Genomic DNA, 25603 nt, shown 5'->3' on the forward strand with positions numbered 1-25603 from the left:
AGGTATGTTCATTTTCTCTTTCTGGCCACAATTCTAAGATCATCACCGTGTGAGCTCTGTTTCAGCTTAGCTCAACAATAGTCAAAGTTTGCAAATTAAATCTCACTTCTGCTTTTGAATAAATCATTCCCTCAATTGCAAGTTTAACACTCCAAAGAAGCTTCACTGGTTCTAAAATTTCAGGCTTTTTTTTTTTTCTTTTCTTTTCAAGCAAGCTCCATAAATTGTAATTGGGCCTGTGTAGAAATACTTATAACTTGATTGATTTGATTAGATCCATCTGATAAAGTAAGGTTAAAATTATAAGCGGGTCATCTAAAGAATTTTGCAGGCGAAACTGTAGTAGAACAACCAACTCGTATCTCTGATTCTCCATTCATCTACAACCCTAGCCTTCTCTCTATCTCTCTCTCTCACATAGATGGTGGCGTGGGTCTCTCTCTCTCTCTCTCTCTCTCTCTCACTACCTCTCTTCAGTCGCAGCTCCAAGATCAGCTTCGGCATGGGACTCCAAGACGGAGGTATGTTCCTTTTCTCTTTTCAGCCAACATTCCAAGATCATCACCGTGTGAGCTCTGTTTCAGCTTAGCATTGCAATACTCAAAGATTGCAGATTAAATCTCACTTATGCTTTTGAAAAAATCGTTCCTTCAAGTTCTTCTGCTAGTTTAACACTCCAAAGAAGCTTCACTGGTTCAAAAATTTCAAGCTTGTTTTTTTCTTTTCTTTTCAAGCAAGCTCCATATATTATAATTAGGCCTATGTAGAAATACTTATAACCCAATTGATCTAATCAAATCCATCTGATAAAGTCGGGTTAAAATTATTAGCGGGTCATCTAAAGAATTTTGCGGGTGAAACTGTAGCAAAACAACCGTATCTCCGATTCTCCCTTCGTCTTCAACCCTAGCCTTCTCTCTCTCTCTCTCTCTCTCTCTCTCTCTCTCTCTCTCTCTCTCTCTCACATAGACGGTGGCGTGGGTCTCTCTCTCTCTTTCTCACTCTCACTATCTCTCCTCAGCCGCAGCTCCAAGATCAGCTTCGGCGTGGGTCTCCAAGACGGAGGTATGTTCCTTTTCTCTCTTTGGCCTCAATTCCAAGATCATCACCGTGTGAGCGCTGTTTCAGCTTACCTCTGCAATAGTCAAAGTTTGCAAATTAAATCTCACTTTTGCTTTTGAAAAAATTGTTCCTTCAAGTTCTTCTGCTAGTTTAACACTCCAAAGAAGTTTCATTGGTTCTAAAATTTCAAGCTTTTTTTTGTTCTTTCTTTTCAAGCAAGCTCTATATATTATAATTAGGCCTGTGTAGAAATACTTTTAACTCGATTGATCTGATTAGATCCATTCAATAAAATCAGGTTAAAAGTATAAGTGGGTCATCTAAAGAATTTTGAGGGTGAAACTGTAGTAGAATAACCAACCCGTATCTCCAATTCTCCCTTCATCTTCAACCCTAGCTCTCTCTCTCTCTCTCTCTCTCTCTCTCTCTCTCTCTCTCTCTCTCTCTCTCTCTCTCTCTCAGATAGACAGTGGGTGGGTCTCTCTCTCTCTCTCTCTCTCTCTTTCTCACTCACACTATTTCTCTTGAGCCACAGCTCCAAGATCAGCTTCGGCGTGGGTCTCCAAGACGGAGAGGTATGTTCCTTTTCTCTCTTTGGCCGCAATTCCAAGATCATCACAGTGTGAGCTCTGTTTCAACTTAGCTCTGCATTAGTCAAATTTTGCAAATTAAATCTCACTTCTGATTTTGAATAAATCGTTTCTACAAGTTCTTTTGCAAGTTTAACACTCCAAAGAAGCTTCACTGGTTCTAAAATTTCAACCTTTTTTTTTTCTTTTCTTTTCAAATAAGCTCCATATATTATAATTAGGCTTGTGTAGAAATACTTATAACTCGATTGATCTGATCAGATCCATCCGATAAAGTAAGGTTAAACTTATAAGCGGGTCATTTAAAGAATTTTACGGGCGAAACTGTAACGGAACAACCAACTCGTATCTCTGATTCTCCCTTCGTCTACAACCCTAGCCTTCTCTATCTCTCTCTCTCTCTCTCTCTTTCTCATAGATGGTGGCATGGGTCCTCTCACTCTCTCTCTTTCTCACTCTCATTATGTCTCTTCTTCAGTCGTAGCTCCAAGATCAGCTTCGACGTGGGTCTCCAAGATGAAGGTATGTTCATTTTCTCTCTTCGGCTGCAATTCCAACATCATCACTGTGTGAGCTCTGTTTCAACTTAGCCCTGCAATAGTCAAAATTTGCAAATCAAATCTCACTTTTGCTTTTGAAAAAATCGTTCCTTCAAGTTCTTCTGCTAGTTTAACATCCTAAAGAAGCTTCAATGGTTCTAAAATTTCAAGCTTCTTTTTTTCTTTTCTTTTCAAGCAAGCTCCATATATTATAATTAGGCCTATGTAGAAATACTTATAACTCGATTGATCTGATAAGATCCATCTGATAAAGTTGGATTAAAATTATAAGCGGGTCATTGAAAGAATTTTGCGAGTGAAACTGTAGCAAAACAACCGACCTGTATCTCCGATTCTCCCTTCATCTTCAACCCTAGCCTTCTCTCTCTCTCTCTCTCTCTCTCTCTCTCTCTCACTATTTATCTTCAGCCGCAGCTCCAAAATCAGCTTCAACGTGGGTCTCCAAGATGGAGGTATGTTCCTTTTCTCTCTTTGGCCGCAATTCTAGGATGATCACAGTTTGAGCTCTGTTTCAGCTTAGCTTTGCAATAGTCAAAGTTTGTAAATTAAATCTCACTTCTTCTTTTGAAAAAACCGTTCCTTCAAGTTCTTCTGCTAGTTTAACACTTCAAAAAAGCTTCACTGGTTCTAAAATTTCAAGCTTGTTTTTTTCTTTTCTTTTCAAGCCAGCTCCATATATTATAATTAGGCCTGTGTAGAAATACTTATAACCCAATTGATCTGATCAAATCCATCCGATAAAGTCGGGTTAAAATTATAAGCGGGTCATCTAAAGAATTTTGCAGGCGAAACTTTAGTGAAACAACCAACCCGTATCTCTAATTCTCCCTTCGTCTTCAACCCTAGCCTTCTCTCTCTCTCTCTCTCTCTCTCTCTCTCTCTCTCTCACATAGACGGTGGTGTGGGTCTCTCTCTCTCTTTCACACTCTCACTATCTCTCTTCAGCCACAGCTCCAAGATCAGCTTCGGCGTGGGTCTCCAAGGTGGAGGTATGTTCCTTTTCTCTCTTTGGACGCAATTCCAAGATCATCACCGTGTGAGCTCTGTTTCAGCTAACCTCTGCAATAGTCAAAGTTTGCAAATTAAATCTCACTTCTGCTTTTGAAAAAATCGTTCCTTCAAGTTCTTCTACTAGTTTAACACTCCAAATAAGCTTCACTGGTTCTAAAATTTCAAACTTTTTTTCTGTTCTTTTCAAGCAAGCTCCATATATTATAATTAGGCCTATGTAGAAATACTTATAACTCGATTGGATTAGATCCATCCAATAAAGTCAGGTTAAAATTATAAGCGGATCATCTAAACAATTTTGCGGGCAAAACTGTAGCAAAACAATCAACCCGTATCTTTGATTCTCCCTTCGTCTTTAACCCTTGCCTTCTCTCTCTGTCTCTCTCACATAGATGGTGGCATGGGTCTCTCTCTCTCTCTCTCTCTCTCTCTCTCTCTCTCTCTCTCTCTCTCGCATTATCTCTCTTCAGTTGCAGCTCCAAGATTAGCTTCGGCGTGGGTCTCCAAGATGAAGGTAAGTTCATTTTCTCTCTTCGGCCGCAATTCCAAGATCATCACCGTGTGAGCTCTGTTTCAGCTTAGCTCTGCAATAGTCAAAGTTTGCATATTAAATCTCACTTCTGCTTTTGAAAAAATTGTTCCTTCAAGTTCTTCTGCTAGTTTAACACCCCAAAGAAGCTTCACTGGTTCTAAAATTTCATGCTTGTTTTTTCTTTTCTTTTCAAGCAAGCTCCATATATTATAATTAGGCCTATGTTGAAATACTTATAACTCGATTGATCTAATTAGATCCATCCAATAAAGTTGGATTAAAATTATAAACGGGTCATCTAAAGAATTTTGCGAGTGAAACTGTAGCAGAACAACCGACCTGTATCTCCAATTCTCCCTTCGTCTTCAACCCTAGCCTTCTCTCTCTCTCTCTCTCTCTCTCTCTCTCTCTCTCTCTCTCTCTCTCACTATTTCTCTTCAGCCGCAGCTCCAAGATTAGCTTCGGCATGGGTTTCCAAGACGGAGGTATGTTCATTTTCTCTCTTTGGCCGCAATTCCAAGATCATCACCATGTGAGCTTTGTTTCAACTTAGCTCTACAATAGTCAAAGTTTGCAGATTAAATCTCACTTCTACTTTTGAAAAAAACTTTCCTTCAAGTTCTTTTGCTAGTTTAACACCCCAAAGAAGCTTCACTGGTTCTAAAATTTCATGCTTGTTTTTTTCTTTTCTTTTCAAGCAAGCTCCATATATTATAATTAGGCCTATGTAGAAATACTTATAACTCAATTGATCTGATCAGATCCATCCAATAAAGTCAGGTTAAAATTATAAGCGGGTCATCTAAAGAATTTTGAGGGCAAAACTGTAGCAGAACAACCAACTCGTATCTCCGATTCTCCATTCGTCTTCAACCCTAGCCTTCTCTCTCTCTCTCTCTCTCTCTCTCTCTCTCTCTCTCTCTCTCTCTCTCTATGTCACTCTCACTATTTCTCTTCAGTCGTAGCTCCAAGATCATTTTCGGCATGGGTCTCCAAGACGAAGGTATGTTCCGTTTCTCTCTTCAGCCACAATTCCAAGATCATCACCATGTGGGCTCTGTTTCAGCTTAGCTCTACAATAGTCAAAGTTTGTAGATTAAATCTCCCTTGTGCTTTTGAAAAAATTGTTCCTTCAAGTTCTTCTGCTAGTTTAACACCACAAAGAAGTTTCACTGGTTCTAAAATTTCAAGCTTGTTTTTTTCTTTTCTTTATAAGAAAGCTCCATATATTATAATTAGGCCTGTGTAGAAATACTTATTACCCGATTGATCTGATCAGATCCATCCGATAAAGACAGGTTAAAATTAGAAGCAGCTTATCTAAAGAATTTTGCGGGCGAAACTGTAGCAGAACAACCAACCAGTATCTTCGATTCTCCCTTCGTCTTCAACCCTAGCCTTCTCTCTCTCTCTCTCTCTCTCTCTCACACACACACACACACACAGACGGTGGCGTAGGTCTCTCTCTCTCTTTCTCACCCTCACTATCTCTCTTCAGTTGCAGCTCCATGATCAGCTTTGGCGTGGGTCTCCAAGACGGAGGTATGTTCCTTTTCTCTCTTCAGTCGTAATTCCAAGATCATCACCGTGTGAGCTGTGTTTCAGCTTAGCTCTGCAATAGTCAAAGTTTGTAGATTAAATCTCACTTTTGCTTTTGAAAAAATCGTTCTTTCATATTCTTTTGCTAGTTTAACACTTTGAAGAAGCTTCCCCGTTCTAAAATTTCAAGCTTTTGTTTTTTTCTTCTTATTTTTTCTATTCTTTAAAAAAATCTTGAAATTATTTTTGGGTGATTTAGATTAAGAGGAAAAAAATGGGCTTTTGATGAGAAGCTTATAAGCATGTTTTGAAATTTACTGCAATCAGCCTTTTTAGGTTCCGTTTGGTAGATAAAAATTTTCATTTCAAACTCAAAATTTTCATCTCATCATTACAACTTTCCCAAATCCCTATATAAAATATAATAAATAATTTAACTTTTTCTTAACTTTTTCAAATCTCAAAACAATAATAATATTAAAATATAATATTTTAATATTTTATCTTAAACTCAAAATTTTCATCTCACTTACCAAGCAAAACTATTTACAATTTTATTCTTTTGAATCCAGATATTTTGTCTTTAGTTTTGAACCTCAAGAATGAAGTTGGTGTTGGGCATCTCTTGTTAGTTTGATTTGGTCACAATAAAAAATGATTATGATTTCTTCTGAACTGCAGCATCTTTAATGTAATTGGGCGTTTGTTCCAGGCATTTCAATTTTTCACCCCTCTTGTACTTCTGTATGTAATGCAATTAAAATTTTTTAATGTAGCCGTTGCTCTTTGTGTCTCCCTGTACCTTTGCAAGAGTCTTGGATGGGCCTCATTGAACACTTTGCATTCTCTTGCATTAGTGATGAGCATGGCCCTATACATTTATTTAGAGGACATTTGCTTTTGAGTTAGCCATAGGCAACATTAACTTAGACAGATCAAGTGTTCCTATTTTAGGATGCAAATTGCTTCGAGTTTGTGCAAGCCAGAGTGATAGAGTTGGACCCAAGCAAGGGATGAGTATACGCAAATTGCTCCCCCCCCCCCTCCTCTCTCTCTCTCTCTCTCTCTCTCTCCAAGTTTGGCATGTGATAGAGAGCTGGAGATATCTGAATCCCCTCTACCACGCATCTCTCTTTGCAATCTTTTATCATTCACCTATCCTACGAAATGGCGTAATCTCGATACAGGTATTTGAGTTTGTTTCGAAGGACTATAATATTTTCCATTGATCATATATAGACATTATATTCTTGTTTTATGTTGAACCTGGGTTGTGGGCCACGTCAGGTCAGGCCAAAAATTGATTGGGCGGGCTAATGATCAGGCCTAATTATAATTAATAAATATAGAAGTACATGAGTAAGGGGTAGAGGTATATTTGGTTTGTGATGTTTCATTTTTTTGGTTGCTTTTTTTGCAAGAAAAATAATTGTACTTCCCAAAGCATATTTATGCAGCCCTATCACTTAAGCTTGCGTATACTGCCATATTGGTATTAGATTCCCACGTTAATTTCTTTTTCCTTCTTGCATATACTCTAGAATTTTTCATTTTCTAGATAATCACTGTGCTCTGTTGTTTCATTATAATTTTAGCACTTCATGGCCGAGGCTTGTTATGAGAGGAGTATCAAATCAAGGTCAGGTTTGAATACAAAAGTTTTATAACTCATTTTAATTCATTTAATCTAATTATTTTAATTTTTTCAATTTTTCATATAAAATATAATAAATAATTTAATTTTTTTGAATTCGAAAAAATAAAAATAATATTTTATTTAACTTTCAACTTTTATCTTAATTTATCTCAACTCATTATCCAAATCTTCTTTAAAAGAAATGATATATACGAGTAGGGATGAAAACCAATCAATCGGTTTTGGTTCCAAAACCAAACCGATATCATTGAAAGATGATAAATCTCGACCGAAACCGGCCGTTTAAAGGGGAGAAAATTATCTACATTGGTCTCGACGTCACTCCGGTCGGTTCGTTGGCATCTTCGGTGGCGACGAAGCCTATTTTCAAGCGATGACGCCGCAGTGACTGCCGACTGGCTGAGACCGTGAGAGACGACGCCGAGAGCCAAGAGGTGCGACACTACGATTTGAGAGTGAGAGAGAGAGGCCCTCCGCCCTGCCAATTGCCATGGCTGCGTGCGCCGAGAGAGAGAGAGAGAGAGAGAGAGAGAGAGAGAGAGAGAGAGAGAGAGAGAGAGAGAGAGAGAGAGAGGCGGCGGCGTCTGATGAAGAGAGAAGCAAATCGAGGAAGAAGAAGGGTAGCCCGTGGACTTTAAACCTTAGAATGAAATTGGCACCGTTTTGTTAAGTTTTTTTTTTTTTTTTTTAAACTTTAGATATTGAATGATGCATTTAAGTGAAACGGCGTCGTTTAAGTAAAGTATAAATAAAAAATTATATACCTTATTAAGTCGGCCAGTTCAGCGGTTTGAACCAGGGTCAAACCGCTGCCGAGTTGATCAGTTTTGAAGAATATCTACCGTCCGCCGACTGGTTCACAGGTGGTTCCGGCCGGTTCCTGACGCGGCCAATCAGTTCGCGTTGGAGGCGGCCGGTGGCATCGGTTTCTGTACACCCCTATATACGAGTTCTAAATACACAAATCTTATATAAACTTTTGTAAAAAAATAGACCACAATAAAACAAAAAAAAATGAGAAATTGGCTTATATATTTATAAAAATTTTATACAAAATAAAATAAATAATTTAACCTTTTTAAATCTTAATATAATTTTTTTAAAAAATTTTAATATAAAAATAATATATTTTAATAATATTTTATTTAACTTATTTCAATTTATCTGATTTCGTCTCGTCCCAGCTAAAATAAACGAGTTCTTAGTTCAGATGGATACCAATACTTTGGTCGTGACTCAGCCAGCCAAGCCCCCCATTAAAAGCCATAAATATTAAGGAGCCTTTTGGCGTGTTGCCGATGTGAGTGGGTCAGTATCGCTGCACTGCCCGGCCAACATCGTGTATCCTTGCACCAACAGAAGCCAAGCGCCACCTTAAGCCGTACAGATCAAGCAGCCCAGCGTTGCAAAAACTGGGAGCAACTCACGCCAATTCGGTTTCTCTCCGTCATCATTTTCGTTTCAGCTACCCCTTCTCCAAGACATTTTCACCGTTTCTCTTGTTCTCCTGTCTCCTCCCTCATTTACTCTTCTCAAACATGGCTTCCAAGCTCCTAAATTACTGCCATCTCCAAGCCCTATGTTCTAGACACGTTTTTTCTCCTCGGCTTCCCCACCCTACCCGAGCCGCGTTGACCCTACTCCACTTTAGGCCCTTCTCGGATGCCCCCTCTTCCCCACCGCCAGAGAAGCCTCATTCCTACAATAACACCCGAAACGACATTGGGATGGAGAAAGGTCCGATACAGACTCCGTCGTCTTTGAAAGAACTCGAACTCGTAAAATTCGCCTCCATTGCCGAAACCTGGTCAGCTTTATCTTTTTTTGTTTCTTTATTTATTTCCTTAGTTTGTCTGATTGGTGAACGAAAAGGTTTTGTTTTGATAGGTGGGATCCTGAAGGCCCGTTTAAACCATTGCATGTGATGAATCCTACCAGACTTGCATTTATACGCTCCACTCTTTGTCGACATTTCAGGTAGATCTTGCCCGCTTTATTCACACTTTGTTAATTTGCATTTTCAAACATTTAGGTGACAATTAGACAGGGAGTTGAGATGAGATAACTTGATATGAAAGTTGAATAAATTTTTGTTACAATATTATTATTGTTTTGGGATTTGAAAAAATTAAATCGTTTATTATATTTTGTATGAGAATTTAGAAAAGTTATAATGATTAGATGAGATGAAATACTTTCATTATCCAAACAGCCAGCCCTACAGATAGCAGATTCCCTGTTATTGCCACAAGCTTTTGTTAAAGGCCTAAACATTCAACAACTCTACGCTTTTGTTAAAGGCCTAAACATTCAACAACTTTAGGCTATGTTTGGATGTCAAAATCATATCAACCCATCTCAAATTAATCATTGATGAGACTTACTACTTTTTTAATTTTCCATAAAAAGTTAAATCCATCTCAATATATTTACATTTAAATACATCTCAATGAGACCTACAAAACACTACTATTCATAGATCAACTCAGATAATCTAAAATCAGCTCAGTATCCAAACGTAGCCTTAAATGACTGTATAAGGGCTCGTTCGGACATTATCTCACTTCCCAAACATGGCCTTAGAATAACTCAAAATATATGTGAATAGTTGTGAAATAGTTTGTAAAATATTTAATGGGTTTTGGGAAATGAGAGAAAAAGTTGAACAAAAATATTATAAAGTTAAAAAAAAAATTTAAATATTATTTTTGTTTTTAAATTTGAAAATAATGTATTATTTTTTGTGTTTTGTTTGAAAGTTGGGGAAAGTAGTATTGGGTTTTGTGTTTGGATAATGATTATTAATGATTAGATGAAAAAGTTGAAAGTTTAAAATTGAAAAATGTTTTGTGTTTGAGTGATGTTTGGGTAGGAAATACCTGAGAATATTTGAGACTACCTAAATAGTTTAATACACAAACAAGGCCTAACTCTTGGGATTATGACAGTACACCACGGTTTCGAATCCAATGTTCCCAATGGCCTACTCTATCAACGTTGACCCAACGGTAGCCCTTCCCATTTTGGTGGCTCCATTCAGCTATCAATATCCAATGACTTAACAATAAGGGATTCTTAGAGAATGAGATGAGATGAGAAATCTTTGATAGTTTGAGTTATGATATTTTATTGGGTTTTGAGAAATAAGAGAGAAAAAGTTAAATAAAAATATTATAAAGTTAAAATATTATTAGAATATATTATTTTAGTATTATATTCATTTTTTATTTTAAAAAGTTGAATTATTTTTTGTGTTTTGCTTGAAAGTTTGGAAAGTTGTTATGATTAGATAATGATTAGATGAAAAAGTTGAATATTTGAAATTGAAAAATGTTTGTGTCTGAGTGATCCTTGGCCCTTGGGAATGAGATGAGATGGGATGTGATGAGATGAGATGCAATGAGATGAAACCTATTCCAAACAACCCCTAAGAGCATTCCCATCCGGTTTCCTATACTTTCCAAATCTCTAAATTTTAGAAAATCAACTTAACTTTTCGACAAAATAAGCACTCCATCTGGTTCTCTATTTTAAGGTATAGGTATTTAGGATGTAAACAGTGACTCCCTATATTTGGAGAGTTTCTATTCATCCCATAAATCAGTTTTTATATATATTTTATTGGGAATAGTTAAAAATGTAGAAATAAAGTAGTAGAAATAATAATAAAGAAAGAATAGAAAAAAGATTATTTTAATAGAATAGAGAAATGATAGGGAATGAGATATAGGAAGTTTTTTAAAGATGAGTAAAATTTAGGAGAAAATTATAGGAAGTGTGATTTCTAGCTAAAATTTGTGAAAAATTATAGGTAACCGGATGTGAATACTCCAAGTCCAGACGTAGTACCAGTAAATCTTAATCTAGTTTGTAGGTTGCTTTGTCACTCGAACTTGTGGCATGGTCTCTACTCTGATATTAGGGGGATGCGTGGGTGTTAATGAGATGAGATGAGAATTCTGTAAATACATTGAAACGGTTTGTGAATACAGTCAAAATTGTTTGAGTTGATGTTTTATTGGGTTTTGGAAAAGAGAGAGAAAATGATGAATAAAAATATTACAAAGTTAAAATGCAGCTTAATAAGTGTTAAAATGCAAAGTTAAACTAATATCCAAAGTGGGGGGCTCGTAACATTCTTTTCTGCTCAAATGATCATTTCCTTAATCTCAAAAGAAACTACTTACAAGGGCTTAAGCATGACAGCAGCTATGAGTATCCAAGTACAAGAAGCATTCTACTAACATCCTTAGACCATGCCTTGATTAAGGAGAAAATAAGAAACTCTTAAATGAGGAATTGGAGATAAACATGAGAAAACATATCGTCCTAACTTAAGTTTCCAGGATTTTTTTACCGCTTTCCTTCTCTCATTAGTTGTATTCAGAAGTATACTCCCTTTGTACATTGATAATGCCTTTTGTTTCCTTTTCTTGATTGTTCATAAAATTTGTCTAACTTATCAAAGAAAAAACTTGAGTAAACATTAACCCCTTTAGCAACACGAAAGGCCTCATGCATAAGAACTTCCTATCTTCTCATGTGTAGGAAGTGATTATCTTTTCACAATGCATCTCACTTTCTGTGCACCTTTTGGCCAACCGCCCATGCTCGTTCTGGAATCTCAGATAGTATATCTATTAAGAAAGGTCACACGTCACAATTTATCTGGCAACAAGAGGGAATGTGCATTGTAAGGAGTTAGATAATTTACAATTTAGTTAGTGGAAATTTAAAGATGGTGCCTCCTTTTTGTGATGTGTCAAAGGCTTTGTGGGTTGAGGTATTTGCTAAGGCGGGAATTGCTTGGGTGATGCCCACGAGGGTGGTGAACTTCCTTGCATGTTGGAGAGGGCTTCTAGGAAATCGTCAGATAGCAACCATTTGGAAGATGGTTCTTCTTTGTCTTATGTGGTGCATTTGGAATGAAAGGAATGGGCCCTGTTTTGAGAATAGAGGACGATCGGTGGAAGGGATTAGAGCTTTCTTTTTTCATACTTTGTTGCTTTGGGCTTCGATTATTGTTTTGGATGGGAATAGTCTTAATGACTTTTGTAATGTTTTTCAGGGTTAGCTTATAATTAGGTGTTTCTCTATGTACACTTCCTGTGTATTTGGGCTATGCCTAATTATGTTTATTAATAAATTTCTTACTTTTTTTTTTAAAAAAAAAATGGTGCCTCCTTTTTTTAAGAAGTAAACAGGAAATTGAATTTGCGAGGTTTTGATCTCCATACCTCTCGCATACCAAGCTAGTACTCTAACATCTGAGCCAGATACTGCCTTTATTCGATCAGCTGTTCCTCTATTTTATCTTATGGTGTATTCTTTTTTTCAACTATTCCTTTTGCCTATTTTCTTCCCACATTTTCCACCTTCTGGTAATTAGTTGTGGGTTGCTTAGAGGAGGAAATTCTCTAATTTTTTTTCTTGTTCTAATTTTCATATTTCATTTCTGTACTAGGATACTACATTGTTTGACTTTTGTTAAAACGCTATATAACTAGATAATGTAAATGGCCCTTGGTAGGATGTCCATCATAGACCGGATTGTATTTTTGGACAATCCCCACTGAGTTGGGTAACATGTCATGACCGTGCCTGGCACCTTTTGAAGTTTCACTGCTGTATATCTTGTTTTTTTGGGTTATGTATTTGGAACTAGGACTTTTAACATACATTCTATGCATTTTTTGTTTGGATCTATGCTGTTCTATGCATCTAGGCCCCCCCCCCCCCCAAAAAAAAAAAGGAGTGACCACTCCAAACCTCCAAACCAGAGCAATATACCTATAAAGACATTGTTATACCTGCATTGCACAATCGATAGATTCTGATTTGTTCTTCTTGTTTCAGGAAGGATCCTAACAGTTCTAGGCCTTTTGAAGGACTAAAAATAGTTGATGTTGGTTGTGGAGGTGGCATTCTCTCAGAGGTGCATTTTCTTTAATGTTATAACAATATTTTAAGTTTTTGAGGGGTCTATTTTACTCACGCATTTGTCAATTTGAGAGGTCTTTAATGTTATAACAATTCTCTTAGGAGTTGTTGATAAAGGAGTGTAACGCCCCAATGGAAGACCCAAACCACATGGCCTATACTCCAAAAGGACTAGTCAATGATACAATTGGAGACCCATTGGAATCTTATAAAGAGTACAAACTTTTCCTTCCCAAACAATGTGGGATCCCATATGCCACCTACCCATATCCTTATCATATGAGGTATTACAATCTGATACCATTTGTAACGCCCCAATGGAAGGCCCAAACCACATGGCCTATACTCCAAAAAGACTAGTCAATGATACAATTGGAGCCCCATTGGAACCTTATAAAGAGTACAAACTTTTCCTTCCCAAGCAATGTGGGATCCCATATACCACCTACCCATATCCTTATCATATGAGGTATTATAAGGAGATTGACTTCGATTATACAACCATTTGTCAATGCCCTAATATTTCTTGCATATTGCTTTTTCACCCACCCACGTGCGTGTTTATGTCTCTATTTCCATTACTTATTTACTAAACAACTGATGGTGGATTTAGTAACCAAATAATGTGCTTGCAATTCACCCACCCACTGTTGACTTTGATTTTAATAGGTTGGTTCTGATACTATTTTGTCACAAACTATGGTGCTTTAGGCAGATTTGCAATTTTCTCTGAAAGGACTTTACATATAGTGCAGCGCTGCCTTTACAATTCATCCACCCAACAGAAGTTGAACGAAAATGAAATCAATTGCTTCTTAAAGTAAATGCCAATTGTCTTCAGACCAAATGGTATCTACCACGCCATAAGTGGTAGAGACTCAGCGCAGGGTTTTGATGCCATGTGAATGCATTTGCCTATAAAATCTAGGCAAATGCAGATCTTATAGGTGAAAATAAAATCTATATCCATCATCATTTCATAAAGAAAGAATTTAGTTTACATTATCCAAAGTACCAAGTTGGTGAACTGCGGAGTGAAATAGCCCAAGATTTTACGAGGGGTCGTATATTTGGTTGGTGATGTTTCATTTTCTCTTGGTATGTGGCTATCTTTTAGAAGGTGTTTTGCAAGAAAATAACTGTACTTGTCATGCATATTATGCTGCCTTATCACTTAAGCTTGTGTATACTGGTATTAGATTCCTACACTATTTTTTTTCCTTCTTTTTAAATAAAAAGGTGATCTTTGTTTTGTATATACTCTTTTCTTTTGTTTGTTCAGCCGTTGGCTAGAATGGGAGCTGCCGTAATGGGAGTTGATGCTGTGGAGAAAAATATCAAGATTGCACGTCTACATGCTGTATGGTCATTTTCTATTTCAAAATGTGACATGTTAATGTTGATTGATGGAAATGGAATTGAAATTCAAACCACTGGATGCCATTATTTTCTCAGGGAGAGCACTCTATGATTTCCTGTTGTTAGGACTTCGTTAGATTTCTTTTCAATTTTCTTTTTCCTTTAAATCTTCCATCAACGGTCAAATGTTGGTGCATTTTTGTGCTAATCAGTGGTGATGGATTTGGAACGTATCAAATCACTGGTGCCTTGGCACTATTCCACATTTGTTCCATAAGAGAGGAGTAAGAAGTTGTGCACTTATCACAGTATAAATTAGTTGCTGTAGGTGCTATATGATTGGTGCACTTACTTGGCTTAAGAAAGTTAATGGTAAAAAATTATTAAAAAGGAAAGGCGCTACTTAGCCTTTTACTGTTCTGTATGGTAGAATATACAATAGGCAAGATGCTTTGGCTAATAGATAAAAGAGCATCTGTGTGTTGTAGCCTCCGTTCTGCTGTTAGTTTTTTTTTTATAAGAACAAGTGAAGCTTCATTGATATAATTATTCCATTACAAGCTTATCCACCCATACAGTTTGGTGTACAAAATCTGGACATGAGTTCCACCAGATTGATATGTCTTCTATGTGCCATGCGAATTTTCCCAACCTGTGTGCTGCTTCATTTCCTAGCCTGCCTACATGTTGTATTGTACAACCTTTGAACCATGCCATAAGCATTTTTGTTTCCTTGATGAGATTTCCCAATACAGACCAAGACTCATCCTCTTGTTGCAGCTGTGTAACCATGACTAAGGAATCACTCTCAATGATAAGTTCCTCAATCCCCAAAGGGAGGACTAGCTGCAAACCTCTCAACATGGCTAGCAATTCTACTTCTGCTGGATCATTAACCATGGACTCCTTTTTACTAGCTGCAAGAAGGACATCACCATTTGTATCTCTGAGAATTATGCCCACTCCAGCCCTGTATTGTTCTTTGAAAATGGCCCCATCGACATTGAGCTTCAACCCATTAGGAGGAGGTTTCTTCCATTGCAGCTGAGAGTAGGATTTCTTTTCAGGGATGGTCTGCATGTCTTGGTACAGCTTGAGAAGGGATATGGCATGCTCTATTACCTCTGTTGGGGCTGGAGTTTTACCCTCGTGGACCATCTGATTCCTTCTGTACCAGAAACTCCAACTAATCATTACTAACAATTCTAGATCTTCTTTGTGACCCTTTTCAATTACCTGAGTCATAATATCCATGAGCCTCATATATCTCGTGCTTGACTGAACAAAAGGAACAAGAGGAGATGTTTGCCAGCATTGTTCTAAGTGCACACAAAAGGCTAGTGCATGGGAAACGTACTCAGGTTCTTTAAGACACAAAGGACTGGAAGGATCAGTTAGTACCTTCCTCTGTTTCAGATTATATCTAGTAGGTAGGTTTTCCTTGCATGTTTACTTATCAAAAAAAAAGGTTTTCCTTGCATGCTCTTCAGGAAAATATTTTGATTCTATGAGGCACTCTCAGTTGCCATAGAGCCGTCCACACCTTCTTCTGTCTTCCTGTACTTGAGCGTTCCCCTTCAAGCTGAGGCTTTCCTTTTGTTGTTAGTAATCGATAGGCACTCCTCACACTGAATTTACCATCTGTAGCGTCCCCCCTTATCATTTTATCGGCATGATCTCCTGCTGCGAATTTGATCTTGTAGATGGCAGCTGCTGCCTGTGGCTAGAACAATCTACTGATTTTATTCACTTCCCACAAGCTGGTTTGTTGATCAATGAGATTGAATACAGTAGCAGTCTGAAGACTAACTTCTGCTTCCCTCAATTCATAATTCAGTGGGCTAATATTTGGAATCCATTGGTCAGACCATATATTGATCGATCTCCCATTGCCTACCCTCCATATGCATCCTTGTTTTAACAAACTCTTTGCCTCCCAAATACCTCACCAGGCATAGGAAGGATTATGCCCTTGACCTGCTTCTAGGAAGTTTCCATGAGGAAAATATTTTGCTTTGTAGACCTTGTGCAACAGGGATGAGTCCTCCTGCATTATGTGCCACCCTTGTTTTGCTAAAAGAGCTTTGTTGAAAGCTTTGAGGTCTTTGAAACCCATCCCTCCTGATCTAGGACCCCATATTTTTCCAGCTCACCCAATGTATTTTGTGCTCACTCTGCTGTCTCCCCCAGAATTTGGCCATTAATCATTCTAGTTCTTGACATAAGGAATTAGGAAGCTTAAAACAACTCATGGAGAATGTGGGGATGGAAAGGGCTATTGCCTTGATGAGGATCTCCTTGCCCCCTTGGAATAAGAGTTTGTCCTTCCAGTGTTGTAGCTTAAGCCACACTTTGTGCTTGATGTCTGAGAAGGTTTCTCTTTTTGCTCTTCCTACCATAGGTGGCAATCCCAAATACTTCTCATGTTGTACCACCCTTTGAAGGCCCCAAAAATCCATTAGTTCTTTCTGTTGAGCTTCACTAACATTTTTACTAAAGATCATAGCTGTTTTGTCTCTGTTGATTCTCTGACCCGAGAGATGCTCATAATCTTCAAGTAATTCTTGGATATTAGCATTCTCCTGCATTGATGCTTTACAAAAAACCTCACTGTTGTCTGCAAACAAGAGGTGGTTAATGTTTGGGGCCCCTCTACAGATCTTGATGCGTGTGATCTTCTTATTAACTTCAGCCTGATATTGTAAAGCAATAAGACTTTCTGTTCCTAGAAGAAACAGGTATGGTGACAATGGATCACCTTGCTTGAGACCTCTTGATGGATGGACTGGACCTTTTGGTTCTCCATTGATGAGGATCGAATATGTTAGTCTTTACACGTCATGAGCAAGTTTATCTACTTCAGGTTGAAACCCCAGCTTCTGCATTGTTTTTTCCAAGAAGGACCATTCAAGTCTGTTGTATGCCTTGCTCATGTCGAACTTGATGGACATAAATCCAGTTTTCCCCACCTTCTTCTGCTTTAAGAAATGAACCACTTCATGTGCTACCAGGATATTGTCTGTTATTAATCTACCAGGATCAAATGCACTCTGAGAGTTGGATATAATCTGAGGCAGAATTACTTTGAGCCTGTTGGCATGGACTTTCACTATTAGCTTATAAGTAACATTACACAAGCTTATGGGTCGCTAACCAGCTACGTTTTCTGGTCTCTTCTTCTTAGGAATTAAGGTAACGAATGTATGGTTCAGGGTGCTTGGAAACATACCAGTGTTGAGGGCTGTCAAAACTGCTGAAGTAACTGAGTTACCTACAGTTTTCCAATTGGATTGGTAAAAGAAAGGGGCCACATCCCATCCGGGCCAGGAGCTGTGGTGGGATGCATTTGGTTTAAGGCTTTCTTGGCTTCCTCCTCAGTGAAGGGATTATTAAGAGTTTGATTCATATCTGCTATAACACGTCCCTCTAGAGCAGACCAGCAGTCAACCTCATTCCTAGCATCATCTGTTTGGAAGGCTGATGAATTGATGTTCTGGAAATAATCCAGGATGACTTGGTTTCTGTTTGCCCCCATCTGCCAGACTCCATTCTCATCCTGCATCCTTTCTATATAATTTTTCTTTCTCCTCTGTGAAGCTTTATGGTGGAAATAAGTTGTGTTTTTATCTCCCTCTCTCAACCACAGGGCTTTGGACCGCTGGTTCCACGTGATTTCCTCTCTCTCTAGCCAACAGTGTAACCTGTCTCGAGCTGCTTTTTGGTCTCCCACTCTCGAGCCATTTGGATCAGAGGTTAATTTGTAGTCTATGGAGTGCCTCTCTGACCTTCTTAATATTTGTTTGGACCTGACCAAATTCCTTGTGATTCCAGACTGTTAATTGCTTACTACATTTTCCTGTGACTTTCATCAAGGCTTCAAAGTCAGTATGAGCCTCAGTGTTCTTCCATGCATTTTCTATGATCTTCTCACATCCCTTATTTTCTACCCACATGGCTTCAAAGCGGAAAAGTTTTTACCTCTTCTGTTTTGATCACCTCCATTCAGTTGTAAAATTACTGGTACATGATCAGAGTGTGCTGCATGTCCATGATAGACTTTCACCATTGGCCATAGATTGCACCATGACCAGTTTGCTAGAGCTCTGTCCAATCTTTCACTGATGCTTTCCTGAGTCCTTCTCTTGTTGCACCATGTGTAAGGAATACCCTCATATCCTAAGTCTTTGAGTAGACAGTCATCCAACATGGATTTGAGTAGACAGTTAGGTTTTATGTAATCAGCATGCACCATTGTGATATATTGAAGGGAGGCTAACTTTCCAGAGTAGCAAGCTAGAATGATAGTATATCTTTGTTAGTGGATCAAGTTACTAGATGGTTACTCTAGAATTTTTCTTTTATAGATAATCACTGTGCTGTGTTGTTTCTTGATCATAATATGCACAATAATGAAATCCCTTGATAATGTAAGCATAGTTATAATTTTAGCACTTCATGACCTGAAGCTTGTTAGGAGAGGAGTATCACATCACTAATACTCCTAATTAATTCTTCAATCACTGATACCATCTCTGATCCTGCTATTTAATTAAGAAAACTGGACTAATAAAAAACATAATTAGTACAGTATTTTTCTAATATATTCTTCAATTGCAAAGTGCAAGCTGCAATAATTCCCAAGTTTTGTGTTTGATTATTAAGTTTATTGGAGTACTTACCAGCTTGATATAATGAGTTGTTTCCAAGATCTTAATTTCAGTTTTAGTGTTTAAGGATTATATGATTTTTTGCTTGTATAGGTTGTTTTAAACTTGAGTGGAAAATTTTTAACATGGCCTGTCCACGCAGGATTTGGATCCTGTGACTTCAACTATCGAATACTGTTGCACAACAGCTGGTACATGCCAAATCATTACTATTGTGCATTCATAACACATTGCCTCTTTATTTATATGCTGTTCCATCTCTTACGATTGATCACATCCATTTGCATGTGGGGGGGTTAAGTGGCCCATATGTGCATAGGACTAAGAAACATTTTTTTTGTCCCTTGGCGACTAGGAAACATAATTGACATTGTTTCCTTGTGTCTTTGATGTTATGGACAGAAAGGCTGGTAGAGGAAGAAAGAAAGTTTGATGCTGTGATTTCTCTAGAAGTATGCTCTCTCTCTCTCTCTCTCTCTCTCTCTCTCTCTAATGTACATATGCATAGGTCATAATCAGTTTTGTTAAAAGTGCGCTTAAGTGAAAGCCTCAAAGGCCTAAGCTAAGCGAGAACCGCATTTACAGAAGTGAGTGTTTTTTTTTTTTTTTTTTTGATTGGCATCCAAGAACAACGTCCCGAGGGTGCACAGGCTCTCAGCAAGAAGTTTCCCACAAGTGGACCTCCGGTAATTCAAAGGAAAAATCCCCCAGTCCAATGACTCCTAGAGATTGTTTGCACCCAGTATTTGAGAATTAGACCTGGGGGAGCATACTCCCAAGCCCAAGGCCTTTACCACTTGAGCCAACCCCTAGGGGGTTTACAAAAGTGAGCTTTAAGCACAGGTTTTGCAAAAAGTCCTAGAAAGAGCTCTTTTTCTATGTTTTTAGAAAGAAAATATAAAATATCATTTCAAGACCCAAAAAATGATGTAACAAATATTTTTATATTTAGATGATATTGAAGGCCATTTATGTACACCATAGAGCCACATAGGGACAAAGCCAAGCGGCGAGGGGGGCTTGTACTCCTGCCCCTTCTTCCAGGCTCTGAAGAAAGTGCACAAATTAGTTAAAACAAAGTTCAAGGAAGGTTAAGAAAATAGTGTATAACTAAAGAGTGCTGAGTGCTACCACCGAAAAGGTGCACTTTAGTTATATAATTTTGTTAAATACCTAATTTTTACGCTTAAAATTTATTTACGCACTTTACTGCTCCCAAACAGTGCACTTTATTTATTCACTTTTTAATTAGAACATTATATGAACTTTTTGCTCTTGTAAATTTTGTAAAATGCATATTTCATTTTGGTTTTGAATTATTTTTTCTTTCTTATTTCTTAATAACCTTTTATTTTATTAGTGATATTCATACAATTATTTTACAACATATTTTACAACCAACCAGTGTAATAGTCTGACTTTATAAATATGCTAAATTTTATTTATTTAAATTTAAAATTTTAGAGAACCGTCATTTGTTAAAAATTGACTTGTAAAAATAGTTGTATGATAAATTGTATGTGTATTATTACTCTTATTCTTAACACTTTATGGTGTCCCCAAAAATTCAATTGAAGAACTTATTCCAACCTAAAATTAGGGAGCAAACCCCCCCCCCCCCCCCCCCGCCCACCCAAAAAAAAAAAAAATACAACCCTTGCTTCGTTCTTGGCACCACATGTCATAGGTGATGTGCTTTGAACTTGATATAGTAGTCCAAGTTATGTTAGCATAGAAGCCAATACCTATTTATTATAATATATCGACATTTTATTATATGAGAGCGCTAGGGACACAACCGATGACACAGGGCATATGCAAAGGAGAACACCTAATTAAGGCAATGCATCAAATTATGCACTAATATCATTTAAATGTAGCGTGAGGACAATGTACACATTTTTTTACCATATAAACTTAATGTTTTCAATCTAAGTTTGATAGCCAAATTGGGTTGGTTAGGGATTGAATGATTAACTTCTAAGGCCATGTTTGGGAAGTGAGATGAATTGAGAACATCTCATCTCATTTCAAAACTTCTCATAATTTCATTCCCAAACATCATTCAAACATAAAACACTTTTCATTTTTCAATTTCAAATCTTTAACTTGTTCATCTAATCATTACCTAATCATTATTTTTCTTATATATAAAAAAAATCATTACCTAATCATTACAACTTTTCCAAACTTTCAAACAAAACACAAAAAATAATACAACTTTTTCAAATTTCAAAACAAAAATAATATTAAAAAATTATATTAAAACAATTTTTTAACTTTATAATATTTTTATTCAACTTTTTCTCTCTCATTTCTCAAAACCGAATAAAACATTTTAACTCAAACCATTTCACTACTCTTCACAGAATTCTCATCTCATCTCATTACCCAAACATAAGTCCTTGCAAAGAGCATTCCTTATCTTCAAAGTTCTAGCCATTCCTTTCCCTCCAAATACACCGCAATAGGCATATGAGAACCATCTTCCCTGATACTAGCCCTTGATATGCAGAGCCTATTAATCCTTGGCCCTGAAGTATAATAAAATCCAATGACCTGGTTCTTTATTTACCCAAGAAAAAAGGAGCATACTTATAGCTTAAGTACTAAAAGCTAATACAGCAAAGCAAAAGGCAAGCATAAAGATGCAACGCTTGTTTTTCCTATTTCAGCCATATTTAATTTGTTTGCAATTGGCGTTTTACTTTAAGGTAATTGAGCATGTAGCAGATCCTGCTGAATTCTGCAAGTCTCTGGCAGCGTTAACTATTCCTGACGGAGCTACTGTGATATCAACAATCAACCGTTCTATGAGAGCATATGCAACTGCAATTATTGGAGCAGAGTACATCCTCCATTGGGTATTATTTTTGTTCTCATTCTACAACTTAACAAGCTTGTTGATTATTTGTTTCACACCTCTTGGGCAGTTGTACATGACTTGTTTTGGAACTTGGTCATGCTTTCATATTTACTTGCCTCTAATAAAAAAAAAAAGATTTAGAATCTACTTTTACATTGTTCAAGTTATCAGTATACCTCAAACGGCAGTAGGCATTGCTTTACTCAATTTTGATTCAGCCAAGCTTGACCAGTCAAGATTCTAGCAAGTAGTTTGCCACTTCCAAGAATTCTGAATCTGTGGTCGTTTCTGACCAAAAACGAAGTAGAAAAGAAGATTGTATACCATGGTTCTTTCAAATTATAAAATTTTTGTGCAGAAATATGTATGCACAAAGGAAGATCCTAAAATTGTAGGGCTTCTGTTTTATTTTTTAAGAGTCTCACTGGAATGTCTATATAATGAAATATTTGGTATATTCAAATATAGGTTCAAGATGCAGCATGATAGACTTAAGTAGAATATAAGATGCTAGTTTACCAGATGTTGTAGAAACATTCACATTTGATCTCTCTTTTTTCATTTTACCATATATTTATGTCTGATCAATACATAATTAATGGAATCTGTGTATGAAAGAGCCTTATTTCAAATAGGGGAGAAATGGAAATGAGCAAGGAATGGAGTAAGGGACGGAGTAATAAAAGACTATTAAGTTCATTTAGAACTTTCTTCTTCCTACATGACACCATCAATTTGACCTTTTTGACTGGAAGGTTTCCAATAGAATTGGCTATAGAGTCGCTCTTTCTAAATAGGTCGAGTAGCCCTTTATACCCAAAATAACTGATTTAGTTATTCTTATTAAAACGCCTGAATATTGATATTTTGCTCCAATTCTCACTTAGATGTACTAAATTTGATGTTTTACAGCTTCCTAAAGGCACACATCAGTGGTCAAGTTTTCTCACTCCTGAAGAATTAGTCCTGATCCTTGAACGTGCCAATATCACTGTACGTAAACTATGTTATTACCTTTTGATATTTCGTGAATGTCTGCTACGTGGATTAATTAGGAACCCCTGCAAGTTTTAGTGAAAGCATGTTTGCTTGGCTCTGTACAGGTCAAAGAGATGGCCGGATTTGTGTACAACCCCTTCACAAGAAGATGGTCTCTATCTGACGATATTAGTGTGAATTTCATTTCTTTCGGTACAAAAAAGGTCCAATAAATTAATTTCAATATTTAGCTCTTTTTGTTTTGCTTGGGGTATGGTTAGGGCTGAATAAAAATTCTGCCATTATGAGATCATTCTTTCTCAATGACCCCTGGTCTCCATTGTATATTTTGGTCTTTACTCGGGCCTTCAGCGTTTGCTAGGGGTGGAAATAATATCCAGCGTGAAAATTCGGGTCCTGGACAGACAAAACCAAACCTACGGGGTGTCGAAGGTTCAGGTGCTGGTTTTTTAAGTGCGATTTAGATAGTGAGGTGAGATGAGATGAGATGATTTTAGAAATAAATTGAAAATTAAAATAAAATGTTGTTAGAATATTATTTTTTAATATTATTATTGTTTTTAGATTTAAAAATTTTGAATTATTTATTATATTTTGTGTGGAAATTTAAAAAATTTATATTGATGAAATGAGATGAGACGAGACACTTTCACTATCCAAATAAGGCTTTAGGAGGAAGCCCATTGATTATTTTATTTTTTTTACTTTCTCTTATATTTTTAAGTTTCAGCCGAATTAAAGCCCATATTGAGAATTTAAAAAAACCAAAAACAAAAACTAATTAGTCAAATAAAAAAAAAAAATCTAAAAATTAGGTTTTAGAAGAAGGGAAAACTCAATTAATAAAAGAATGTAAAAGCTTAATCAATTTGTATGGTCCATAAATACAGGAATAAAAAAAACCAGATATTACCCAAAGCACCAAAAAAACTATAACATTGGTAAAGTCCATCAAATGCCCAAAAAAGAAAGGCCGAACTGAAGCTGCTCATCAAGATGATCTTTGGAAATTGGTAGCTTCACCTTCTTGATCATGTCCATTAGAGACAGGTTTCCTTGATTGGCAGGTCCCTATTAGCATGCAAATGAAATCCCCATCCGTTAGCCTTCTCCGAGTTTCAGTTCTGTCTATAATTTTTCTCAATCATTAATCTGATCCAAAGTGAGCCAACAAAAATAATCCAATTTCCAATACCAAGAAATGGTTATGTAAGCGGATTTTTTCCCTTGGGCAAGAGGCCCAGTGAATAGGCCCAAATACAAAAGGGGCCCAAGTCAGCAAGGCAATCTATCAGCCCATTAAAGGACCCGGCCTTGGGGCAGAAGTCAGCCTACGGTGTCAAACGTGTAGGAAACCTACCATAACTCAAAGAAAGGGGGAACACGCCACCTCAACATCCCTCTACGGAGCTTAATCCCATGTAGTTCTAAGTAGACAGAATAGCTCTTTGTTGAGACAGTTCATTATCAACTCAATCCACTTTTTGCAAAAACCTCACTTCTCATAATTGCCTCCAGGTAAGGCCATTCAATTCTAACATAAGCTTTTGACATGTCAAACTTGATAGTCGTATTCCCTATTTTACCTTTCTTCCTTGCCTTCATTGTGTGTAGTATCTCATAGGCCAACATATATTGTTAGTTATTAGTTTGTTGGCCAGAACTTTTGACATTATCTTATATGCTACGTTGCATAAACTAATAGGCCTATATTCACTTCCCAACCTCGGTTCCTTTACTTTAGGAACAAGTGCAATATAGGTAGTGTCCTTTACTTAAGAGAATTAATATTTTAACCATGATAGCACAATATTACATACTTCATCTCCAATTATATGCTAGTGTTCTTTTATTAAATAAGGCTCCAAAGCCATCTAGTCCAGATGATTTTAAAGGAGCCATCTGACTTCTTGCATCCTCTATCTCTACTTTGGTGAAGGTCTTAGACAAGATTTCATTCATCCCCCTTTTCACACACAATTCCATATTCTTCAGACATTCATCAATATTAGCACTACTAGGCACTGAGGAGGTGAACAACTTTTCAAAAAATACTTTAAAAGCTCCTTCCAACTCTTCTGGACTTGTAAGTCTTTTATTCTGATCATCAAATAATAGCTTTATATTGTTCTTCCTCCTCCTTTGATTAGCACAACTATAGAAGAATTTTGTGTTTCTATCTCCTAGGTGATACCAATTCATTTTTGCTCTTTTCCTCCACTTCAAATCTTCCTTGTCAAGAACAACCCCAATCTCTTTATGAGTTCCTTCTCTTTTTTTTTTTTTAATCTCTTCTATATTATGGTTCCCTTCATCCTCTTGTAGTTGTTTTAACAATTCTGTCTTTTCTCTTAGAACTTTCCCCTTGTCAACTTCAGTTTGTTTGCTCCATCTTAGTAAGAATCCCTTGTTATCTTCCAGCAAACTCTGCATCCTCATTGATGATTCACACACTACTGGTCTCTTCAGCAAGACCCTTCTAATCACTTCTTCACATTCCTCCTCTAGTGAACATTTTGCTTCATATCTAATATCCTCATTGTCCTCCATTCTTTTTCTAGTATTTGATTCATGCATAGTAATATTGGCATGTGATTTGAACTCCTAGCAGCCAACACTTCCACCCACCCTTCTTTAAAAATTTCCCTCCCCTTTGAGTTGGCCACAGACCTATCCAGTCTCTCTTTAGTAAAAGACACATCCTCATGCTTACTGCTCAGCGTAAACTTCTCTTTTTTCCATCCCAAAACAAATAGTCCCCCGAGCTCCAACATTTCGCTAAAACGTGCCATTTGTTTTTCTTGTCTCTACCTTCCACCCC

The 25603-nt window shown here is 37.0% G+C and overlaps 2 protein-coding genes and 1 long non-coding RNA gene across 3 annotated transcripts; 2 read left to right on the forward strand and 1 right to left on the reverse strand.

The window, feature by feature from the left end:
* Positions 1-8183: 8183 nt before the first annotated feature.
* On the forward strand, positions 8184-23179 carry LOC122304180 (ubiquinone biosynthesis O-methyltransferase, mitochondrial). Its single transcript, XM_043116287.1, has 9 exons — positions 8184-8758; positions 8839-8928; positions 12808-12886; positions 14174-14251; positions 19060-19108; positions 19320-19369; positions 21632-21781; positions 22696-22776; positions 22887-23179. Exons 1-9 carry the CDS (start codon positions 8490-8492, stop codon positions 22992-22994), a joined length of 954 nt encoding a protein of 317 aa, XP_042972221.1. The 5' UTR covers positions 8184-8489; the 3' UTR covers positions 22995-23179.
* On the forward strand, positions 14262-18732 carry LOC122304181. The gene is made up of 2 exons (XR_006240944.1): positions 14262-15684; positions 15719-18732. It is a non-coding gene; the product is annotated as an uncharacterized LOC122304181 (long non-coding RNA).
* Positions 23180-24603: 1424 nt separating the features above from the next.
* LOC122304764 lies at positions 24604-25332 on the reverse strand. The gene has a single exon (XM_043117030.1). It carries the CDS (start codon positions 25330-25332, stop codon positions 24604-24606), a length of 729 nt encoding a protein of 242 aa, XP_042972964.1.
* Positions 25333-25603: the final 271 nt, after the last annotated feature.

Source organism: Carya illinoinensis, chromosome 3 (assembly GCF_018687715.1).
Source record: "Carya illinoinensis cultivar Pawnee chromosome 3, C.illinoinensisPawnee_v1, whole genome shotgun sequence".
NCBI classification, from domain to species: domain Eukaryota; kingdom Viridiplantae; phylum Streptophyta; class Magnoliopsida; order Fagales; family Juglandaceae; genus Carya; species Carya illinoinensis.